At 46.4% G+C, this 11,070-nt stretch overlaps 1 protein-coding gene across 1 annotated transcript; it reads right to left on the bottom strand.

Annotated features, from left to right (window-relative positions):
• Positions 1–5,339: 5,339 nt before the first annotated feature.
• LOC149441212 (uncharacterized) lies at positions 5,340–7,756 on the bottom strand. Its single transcript, XM_089657586.1, has one exon. The coding sequence runs from the start codon at positions 7,610–7,612 to the stop codon at positions 6,698–6,700; it is 915 nt and encodes a 304-aa protein (XP_089513712.1). The 5' UTR covers positions 7,613–7,756; the 3' UTR covers positions 5,340–6,697.
• Between the last annotated feature and the right edge of the window lie 3,314 nt (positions 7,757–11,070).

Consider the following 11,070-nt stretch of genomic DNA (forward strand, 5'->3'; position numbering starts at 1 on the left):
TGGGGAGAAGTACGGTGCATGTACTCACATCTGGGAGGTTGTGGGGAACCCATCCAGGGATCAGACAACCTATCTGAGGACTTGTGGGGAATATGTCTGTCTCCTCACTGAAGTCAATGGGTGGTCACCCTCCATGGTCATCGGGGAATTCCGGATCATCATATACTAAGCAGGATTTGGATCCCGGTGGAGAACTTTCACCTCAAGAAAAAATGAGGGTGAGGTCAGCAGAGGAGCCCATAGTAAAGGAGGAAACTCTGAAATGTTTTCTTCAGAAGGTCGGTGTTTACTGGACAAGTGAATGTAAAATACACCATCAACGCGTTTCATGGCTTCAAAGTGTCACTTCATCAGGACAGGTGTAAGAAGACGATATAAAAATAGGGAATGAAGTAACAGTCCAGTATATGGTATTATAAAGACCCGAGTCACATACAATTCATGGACAGGACTGAGATTTATAGCATTCAGGATTTGTATGATGTTAGACAAGGTGAAGAGATATATGGAGAGGATGATCAATACATGGAGAAATCAATCTATTCTATCATAGAAGGGAATCAATAGATCAATCAATGACATCAACCAATCAATAAGATCCATTTCATGGGATAGATTTATCATTCTGTGCACTGGTTATGTTGGAGGATCAAACCGTGATCACTGGATATTGGAAACATTCCTATTGATCTGATGATTGCTGGCATGGATTCCTGATTGATTATTGCTGGGAATAAAGTCCAATAAACACGCAGATTTGATGGGATTATTGATAGAAAAATCTCTTCATATTCCATGGAATAAATATGTGTAGAATAGTTTGGATTTGATGGAATAAATCTCTATAAAAAGACTTTGTGGGGTTTGTTGGTTCTTTTATATTCCTCTCTAGGTCTGGATTTCAGGAAGAAGAAACAATTCCTCCAATTTCTAGTGGATGGTGAGGAGGGGAGAGATTTGGGGGAGTTTTGTACATACAGGAGGTAATAGAGAGAATCCGGCTAGTAATTGATGAGAGGAGATTTCACTGGAGAGTCCCATTGGTGAGAATTCAGGGCTGGGGGCACTGCTGGGGCCTGGAGGGTTCTGATTGGACCACCAGTACATGTGTCATATAAATCTGGGGGTGTGCACTGCTGGGGCCTGGAGGGTTCTGATTGGATCACCAGTAAATGTGTTGTATTAATCTGGGGGTGTGCACTGCTGGGGCCTGGAGGGTTCTGATTGGACCACCAGTACATGTGTCATATTAATCTGGGGGTGTGCACTGCTGGGGCCTGGAGGGTTCTGATTGGACCACCAGTACATGTGTCATATTAATCTGGGGGTGTGCACTGCTGGGGCCTGGAGGGTTCTGATTGGACCACCAGTGCATGTGTCATATTAATCTGGGGGTGTGCACTGCTTGGGCCTGGGGGGTTCTGATTGGACCACCAGTACATGTGTTGTATTAATATGGGGGTGTGTGTTTTATCATTGGAATGATTCTGGAAAGATGACCTCCAGATGTACACATGGGGGGTGTCCCGGGGGGGTTACAATGTAGAGGGCGGAGAGAGAATACTGTACAGTGTGTAATAATATATTTGGAAAGCTGCCCCTATATACGATGGTGTGAAATCTAGTTGCAGAGCGCCCCCTACATACAATGGTGTCATAGGGAGTCCTCTTCCTGATCCTGTTCTGGTGACACCCCAAATCTCAGGATTTTATATCACTTTCGGTAATAATTGTAAACAGGACAAATAGAGAGGCTGAATCTCCCTAAAGGGGGCCGAGGCAGCAATAGAAACCAACAGGAGGTCTCATCCCTCTCCACTCTCCAGAAAATCAATGCCTTTAGTTCTTCTGTAAAACAACCCAGTGAAGGGATGGGGGGGGGAAATATGTTTGTCTTTTCCAGAAGGTTGGATGCAGAATACTTTCATGTCCAGCATACTAAATGGGTCCAATACTGGGATCATCTGAGAAAATGTGTTCTGTATTCCTGGGAGGGAGGCACCTATGGGTTGGTGTTTGTAGAAAATGAACACTGTGAGGACAATGGCAAGTATTGAAAGCCAGAGATGACTGCATGGAGTCTGTAGTGCCAGAAACCTACTCAAATGTATTCTCCTCCCATCCTCTCCATGGTCCTTCCCCACCCCATCCTTTCTATGCTCCTTTCCCTCCCCAGACTCTCTAGGCTCAATTGCCTACAATTTCTCTAGGTTCCCTTCACTCTCCATCCTCTCTAGGCTTCTTCCCTTTCTCATGCGCTCTAGGCTCCTTCCCCTCCCCCTATCCTCTCTAGGCTTCTTCCACTCCTCATCCTCATTAGGCTCATTCCCCTCTCCATGCTGTCTAGGCTTCTTCCCCACTCCATCCTCTATAGGCTCCTCCTTCCTATCCTCTCTATGCTCCTTCTCCTACCTATCCTCTTTAGGCTCCTTCCCATCCTCTCTAGGCTTCTTCCTTTCTAGGCTCCTTCCCCTACTCATCCTCTCTAGGTTCCTTCCCCTCCCCATCCTCTCTAGGCTCCTATTACTCCCCAGCCTTTCTAGGCTCCCATTCCCCCTAGGCTCCATTCCCTCCCCATCTTATCTAGGCTCCTTCCCCTCCCCATCTTATCTAGGCTCCTTCCCCTCCCCATCCTTTCTAGACTCCTTCCCCTCCCCATCTTATCTAGGCTCCTTCCCCTCCCCATCCTTTCTAGACTCCTTCTCCTCCCCATCTTATCTAGGCTCCTTCCCCTCCTCATCTTATCTAGACTCCTTCTCCTCCCCATTCTCTTTAACCTCCCTGGCCGTCTGATTATTTCAGATTTTTTTGTGCTGAAAGCGGTACCATTATTTTGCATGGAAATATGTTGTTTTTTTATGGAAGGCCTGTAATTTTTAGGAATAACTCACTGAAATCTGTCTGAACAAGAGTCTAGTAAACATCCCGGGGATGATCAAACTTGAAACACGAAATCATAAATTATAATTTAATAAACACTCCTAAAAAATTATAATATAATAATAAATGCAATTCAATAATATAATCAAACCAAAAACACTGATATTGCAAATATAGCGCCAAGTTCGCACATCACTGAGCAAAGTCGCAGAATCGTTTTCAGTGTCTGACGACGAATTTCCCCCACAAATCATTATCACTCAATTCTGCAAGTGGTTCTGATTTACTATCGCTGTTCTCTAGCCGGTCTAAAACCGCGTCTGACCTAAAGGGACGCTTTTTGGGCGCCATGGACGTTTCTGTTTCCAGGCAGAAAGAAGAGTAAAAATGCAGGCAGGACACAGGACAAATCACTTGGGACAAAATGTATGTGAAATGGTTTGAAACAGCAATGTTTTACTATGTAATATTTGTTTGCAAAAAAATGTTTTAAATTTGCCGCCGGTTCCGGCAACCGTACGTCCCGACATCACAGTGACAGGAACATGGAAGCCGGATGCCGGTATCGGCCGGAGGAGATGGCCGGAGATGCTGCAGGGGACACATCGCAGGAGCGAAGGACAAGGTAAGTGCTGCAGGGAATCCCTGAACAACGCTGCATGGTAAGCCGCAGTGTAGCTCAGGGTTACCTCTCTTGATACTGAAATTTTACCCCAAGCTACACTCAGGAATGACCGCTGGGGAGGCTAGGCTTCTTTCACTCCTCATCCTCGTTAGGCTCCTTCCCTTTCCCATCCTCTCTAGGCTTCTGTCCCCTCCCCATCCTTTCTAGGCTTCTTCTCCATCCTCTATACTTCCCTTCCTTTTCCACCCTTCTCTCCGATTCTCCTTAGGTTTCTACCCCCCTCCCATCCTCTCTAGGCTCCTTCTCCTCCCCATTCTCTCTAGGCTCCTTCTCCTCCCCATTCTCTCTAGGCTCTTTCTCCTTTCTAATCCTCTTTTGGCTCCTTCCCCTCCCCATCCTCTCTTGGCTCCATCCCTTCCCCATCCTCTCTTGGCTCCATCCCTTCCCCATCCTCTCTAGGCTCCCTTCCCTCTCTAGGCTCCTACTCCTCGTCATCTCTAGGCTCCTTCTCCTCTTCGTCCTTTCTAGGCTTCTTCACCTCTCCATCCTTTCTAGGAATCTTCACCTCCCCACCCTCTCTAGGTTCCTCCTGCTCCCCATCTTCTCTTGGCTCCTTCTGCTTCCCATCCAAGTGCTGTTTACTAATACATTGTCTTCCCGCTGCATAGTGGAAGTGTAGAGGTATGCCGTGTAGTCATCTGTGGATGATTAGGTCTGCAAAGAGGTCTAGTGTGTCCGGTGTGCTGTGGGCTGAAGATGCTCATGTGACTCAGTGGATGAAACACGTTGACGTCACAACATCATGACGCCCGTGTCCCCGGCATACAGGACTCTCCACACGGCCTCACCACCTGGCCACACCGCTCTGGACACACTAGACCTCTTTGCAGACCTCCTCATCCACAGATGATTACACGGCGTGCCTCTACACTTCCACTATGCAGCGGAAGGACAATGCATTAGCAAACGGCACTTGGATGGGTGAGCGGACTCTGTTTTTTGGACTAAGGCACTAATACACTGCGGGAGTCCCCATTCATGGAAATTGCTGGGCTGAGCTCCACCTGTCTGATGTCCTTGTTCCTATCGCTGGCACACAGGGCTCTATCAGTCTCATATTTCTGCTCACCCACTGCCTACTGCACTATCTATCCTGTCATTATAACCCGCCATCCATATACTGGCAACACTGCTATTACCACAATTATCCGTGGATGACTACGTGGATTACCCCCTATGGGATCTATATGGGTCTGCCATGTATGTATATGACCTCACTGAGGATTGAGGGACTCTCCTGTGCTGAAAGTGAATGGTGACCGCTGCCTCCTTTGACTCTACAAGTGCCCCGTTCCGTCATCTCTTTACATCCATCTACTGGCTGTCTTTGTGCCAAGTGTGAGATAGCAGCGTGTGGCTTTATCTGATATCTCAGTGACTATCATCTACATATGAGGATACCTGAGGATTGTCCTCCATGACACCACAAGGGTCTATTATACATGTATGTGACCCCCATGAGGACTGATCGGGTCTGCCTCTACTATCAAGGAGCTTGATTCTGCCCGTCCCTTCATCACCTTCCATTGACTACAATGTCCACATTATCTATCCATTCTATTCTATTTCATGTTGTGTCAGTAATAAAAGTCACGGAGGGTTGGGAACCCTGCAAGGGGGGCAGAGATATGACTGCCTAGTCCAGCCTTTCTCAGCCAGGGTTCCTCCAAAGGGTTCTAGGGCTTCCTTGTCACTTCATTGGGCTGTATATGGAAGTGTCACCGACCAGCCGTTTCTGGATACATAGCTTTGTCATCATTGCACACACACAGGATTTTGTTTTTCAATCAATACATTTTTATTATAATTTCACTTTCAACAGGATTGCAAAAAAAAATCAGGAAATAGTAAAGGAAGAAATCCGATTGGTCAGGAAGATCCCTTGTCTGGAATGTGGGGGCGGAGTCATTATTATTGGTGTACATTACAATAACATTGCTGGGAGGTCTATTCATTTCTCTGCTCCATACTTCCCGTCTTTATAGAAACGTCTCCTGACATTTGGGGGTCTATTCATAGAATGTGTAGAACCATTCACCTGGTGAAAGTGCATGTCCATTCCTTAGCAGATCCGGAGAGGTAAGTGTGCATGGATGGGGTGTAGGTCAGTCCTTACCCTAGATGAAATCTCTCATACAGACACAATGGGACTCATGGGACTTTATAAAGAGGAACTCCAGAAAAACATATCAATAAAGATCTTCCAATGTTTTCTTCCCAATCAGCGTAGAAATCATAAAACCCTCCCAGCAGGTGTACAAGGCCATGAAATCTCTCACAAAGTCCATCAATGGACAATTCCTGGACAACAATCACCGTGGGACAGAATTCTGAGCACCATAAGGAGGATCCAGCAGCGCCATCCATCTCTACGCGTTTCCTGGTGCAGCGCTCACTTCTTCAGGAGAAATGATTCCTGCTGATCAGAGTATACACCAATAATAAAACAAATGGCGGCAGGACCATCACTGGCTGGATGGAAAGTGGTGTCAGGTAAGTCTTCCCAGGAGTTCTGTGCTGGGCCAGCTCCCTTGTTTATTGCGGCCGATGGACATGCTGGTGCTTGGGTCTATGATGCTTCTCACCTACCATGGTAAGCCAGCCCCCCTCTGTGTTCTCGCTGGATGCCCCCGGGTCTGCCCCTCCCCCCATTTATACGCAGATTGCACAGAACACATTGGAAGATTTGATTGATGTGATTTTCTGGCGTTCCTCTTTATAAAGTCACATGGCCATTCTGTCTGTATGAGAGATTTTATCTCCTGTCCATTCCTTCTCTGTGAATGGGGCTAAAACACCGATGTCATTAGGAGATTTGCTGAGCCGGGGGAATATTTTCCATCATTACAGAACATTTCACACTCCATTTATATTCTTCTCCTGATATCAATGGCCAACCCGGTCCCACACTTCATCCATGTCTTTGGGGACCTCTGATCTCCTTATGGACTGTTTCTTCCATGATGAAGATCAGCCATGGAGTATATCTGAGGTGTATATCAGGGTGTGCTTCTTCCCCACATGAGAGCTGGGATGTCCAGCAACATTCATCTAGAAGACATTTCCCGCACTCAAGGCACTAATACACCTCCAGGGTTGTGTGGGACTCCTGATGTACAGGAAGACAGGACTTCAGTGAGGAACATTTCCCTCATACAGGACAGAAAAGTGGCTTCTCCCTGTGTGAGATCTCTGATGTCTGGAAAGATGAGACTTCACTGTAAAACATTTCCCGCACTCAGGACAGGAATACGGCTTCTCCCCCGTGTGAGATCTCTGATGTATAACAAGTCCTGATTTGTATACAAAACATTTACCACACTCAGAACAAGAAAGTGGCTTTTCCCCCGTGTGAGAGCTCTGATGTGCGTCAAGATGAGACTTCCGTGAAAAGCATTCCCCGCACTCAGGACATGAATAAGGTTTCTCTCCTGTGTGACATCTCTGATGTCTGTAAAGATTGGCATTTAGTGAAAAACATTTCCCGCACTCAGGACAGGAATACGGCTTGTCCCTTGTGTGAGATTTCTGATGCGTATAAAGATTGCACTTTTGTGAAAAACATTTTCCGCACTCAGAACAGCAATATGGCTTTTCACCCGTATGCAGTCTCTGATGTGTGTAAAGACTGGACCTTTCTGAAAAACATTTTCCACACTCAAGACAGGAATACGGCTTTTCCCCCGTGTGGGACCTTTCATGTCTGACAAGTTCAAATTTTTGTACAAAACATTTCCCGCACTCAGGACAGGAATACGGCTTCTCTCCTGTGTGAGATCTTTTATGCATATTAAGATTGTATTTATAATGGAAACCCTTCCCGCACTCAGTACAGGAGAACCTCTTCTCTGTTGGAAGGCTGGCCGGGTCCCGCACAGTCTGAGGTTCCTCAGGATACGAGGAATCCGATGGTCCATCTACACTGGGTGGTGCCGGATGGACATTGGAAGGAGCCGGGTTTTCTCCTGGACTATACTGTGTGATGTCCTCATCTTCTACTTTCCAGTCTGGAGACAAAGTGAGACAATCCTCGGAGGTTTTCCTCATCTCCCGGCCATGGACTAAAATACAAAGACAGAGGATTACTAGACAGGAGCTGATTGGTTCCCCCAAACCAGGACTCCGCCCACATCAGGCAGCTTGGTCTCTGAGGAGCTTACAATTCCACCCTCAAGGGAACTAGGAAATGGCTCCTCTGATCTCCTACCAGGTCATTTCTTTATTCATGGACCTTAGTCAGAGAGTGAGGAAACAACCAGAACTGTCTTTTATAGGAGGGACAGTGATGAGGGGATTATAGGACGAGGGTCCCCACCCCCTCTATCACTCATCGCCATCTTCCCAACACAAGAAGTACTGCACTTCCTTATTTAGTCCATGATTTAGTCGTGAAGAACAGCGGGGCTGAGCCCCACCAGAGGTCAGAGAGTGAGGATGGGGGAGAACAACCAAGATGAAGACTGGACTGATCCTGAAGACCACCATCATTGGGGTATTGACTCCTCCCTCATTATCACTTTCTGTTTAAGGGTCCAAAGTTGGAGGATGTTATCACATTATTATCACCATGTAAAAGTCTGTGCTCCAATCACATCATCCGATATAAAATGTCCAGCTGGGAGGAAATGGGGGGAACAAAAGAGAATCCATATTATGTGTATACAGTGAGGAACAGAAGTATTTGAACCCCCTGCGATTTTGCAAGTTTTCCCACTTAGAAATCATGGAGGGTCTGACATTCACATTGTAGGTGCATTCCTACTCTGAGAGACAGAGTTAAAAAAAAAATTCAGGAGATCACATTGTATGATTTGTAAAGAATGTATTTGTCTCGCACGGCTGAACAGAAGTATTTGAACACATAAGAAACAGCAAGAATTTTGGCTCTCAAAGACCTGTTACTGCGCCTTTAAAAAGTTCACCTCTACTCCACTCATTAATCTAACTTAGTAGCACCTGTCTGAGCTCTTTAAAGACACCTGTCCACCCCACAGCCAGTCAGATGCCAACTACTACCATGGGCAAGACCAAAGAGCTATCAAAAGACACCAGAGACAAAATTGTGGACCTCCACAAGGCTGGAAAGGGCTACGGGGTAATTGCCAAGCAGCTTGGTGAAAATAGATCAACTGTTGGAGCAATTGTTAGAAAATGGAAGAGGCTAAAGACGACTGTCAGTCTCCCTCGGACTGGGGCTCCATGCAAGATGTCACCTCGTGGGGTATCACCGATGATAAGAAAGGTGAGGAATCAGCCCAGAACTACAAGGGAGGAGCTGGTCAATGACATGAAGAGAGCTGGGACCACAGTTTCAAAGGTCACTGTCGGTAGAACACTACGCCGTCATGGTTTCCAATCATGCATTGCACGGAGGGTTCCCCTGCCCAAGTCATCACATGTCCAGGCCCGTCTGAAGGTTCCCCTGCCCAAGTCATCACATGTCCAGGCCCGTCTGAAGGTTCCCCTGCTCCAGTCATCACATGTCCAGGCCCGTCTGAAGTTTGCCAATGACCATCTGGATGATCCAGAGGAGGCATGGGAGAAAGTCATGTGGTCAGATGAGACCAAAGTAGAACTTTTTGGTCTAAACTTCACTCATCGTGTTTGGAGGAAAAAGAAGGATGAGTTTAATCCCAAGAACACCATCCCTACTGTGAAGTATGGGGGTGGTAACATCATGCTTTGGGGGTGCTTTTCTGTGAAGGGGACACGACTGCACTGTATTAAGGAGAGGATGAATGGGGCCATTTATTGTGAGATTTTGAGCAACAACCTCCTTCCCTCAGTCAGAGCATTGAAGACGGGTCGTGGCTGGGTCTTCCAACATGACAACGACCCGAAGCACACAGCCAGGAGAACCAAAGAGTGGCTCCGTAAGAAGCATATCAAGGTTCTGGAGTGGCCTAGCCAGTCTCCAGACCTAAATCCAATAGAACATCTCTGGAGGGAGCTGAAACTCTATGCTGCTCAGTGACAGCCCCGAAACCTGACAGATCTAGAGGAGATCTGTGTGGAGGAGTCGGCCAAAATCCCTGTTGCAGTGCAAACCTGGTCAGGAACTACAGGAAACGTCTGACCTCTGTAATTGCAAACAAAGGCTTCTGTACCAAATATTAACACGGATCTTCTCAGGGGTTCAAATACTTCTGTTCAGCAGTGCAAGACAAATACATTCTTTACAAATCATACAATGTGATTTCCTGAATTTTTTTTTTTTAATTCTGTCTCTCAGAGTGGGAATACACCTACAATGTGAATGTTAGACCCCTCCATGATGGAGAAGTGGGAGAACTTGCAAAATCGCAGGGGGTTCAAATACTTCTGTTCCTCACTGTATATAGCAGTGGGGGGAGGGGGAGAGCAGAAGTCAGGAGTATGTAATGTACAATATAGAGTATATAGTGCAGGGGTCAGGAGTATGTAATGTACAATTTAAATAACACATTGGAAGGGTCACGACTCATAATATCGGTATTCATTAATGAATGGAAGCTTAAATGTTTACTGTAGACAAGTTGCAGAGATCCCACACCGCTGCCTCCCATCTCCTGAGACTGCACTCAGTGACTTGGGTCTGAGACACTACAGACATATCCCTCCACCCGGCACAGCCAGCAGACCACAGAGCAAGGAATCCTGGGAGAAATGTTCTGTCAGAGATCTTACTAGATCTAGGCATGGGGAAGAACACCCAAGACACACACCACAGGTGCCTAGGTCTAGTATTGCCTGTGCTGAAAAACATTTTGCTGCCAGCTGAACCCCAGAACCTCCATAAATCCAGTCTAGATACATAAATTGTGTCTGCAGCACAGAGAAGGAAGATTATCCGAGAGAAATCCAGGAATACAGGACGGGGAACACAACTCAGGAAAGTGACCAGGGGATTACAGGCTGATATCACCCAGTCCCCGCCCTACTCTGGACCAATCAGTGAGCAGTATGGGTGGAGGAATGGATTTAGTGTTCATGACCCACCTGTGCTGATCTCTGTAGGAGTGTCCTCCTCTATAAATGTCCCCGTTATTCCATCCTCCTCCATAGACTGCTGATCATCCCTCACATACGCCTCTTCTTCTTCTGCTTTACCCTCAAATTCTATATCGATTGGATCTCCACTCTAAATCAAGGAAATGAGAGGAAATATCTTCTGTAAAATATAAGATTTATGATTGTGACATCACACACAAAATCCACACTTTGTCTCCACAAGTTCATGTTCTAGATGCTCCATCCCACCAACCTTGTAATGGTGAGGGATGGTGTGACCTTCCTGTGTGGAATCCCGGGAATACAGAGGACGGGGACATCTCTCTGGTGGGTTCCTGGTATTAGGTGGCTCCATCATATCCTTGTGTCCTTCTGAAAACTCCTCCATCACTCCATACTCCTCATCCTCCTCTTTATACTCTTCTTTAACATCAATATTATCATCCCCGAGGATTCCACTCTGAAAGATATAATAAAACATTCATTGTAACAAACATGCTGTGTATAAATCACAG

The sequence above is a fragment of the Staurois parvus genome, unplaced genomic scaffold (genome assembly GCF_062004578.1).
Source record: "Staurois parvus isolate SC_StPar_1 unplaced genomic scaffold, SC_StPar_1.0 ptg001011l, whole genome shotgun sequence".
NCBI classification, from domain to species: domain Eukaryota; kingdom Metazoa; phylum Chordata; class Amphibia; order Anura; family Ranidae; genus Staurois; species Staurois parvus.

Bases quoted from the DNA above. Each gene is read 5' to 3' on its own strand.
- LOC149441212 (XM_089657586.1), bottom strand. From the start codon at position 7,612: ATGAGGAAAACCTCCGAGGATTGTCTCACTTTGTCTCCAGACTGGAAA.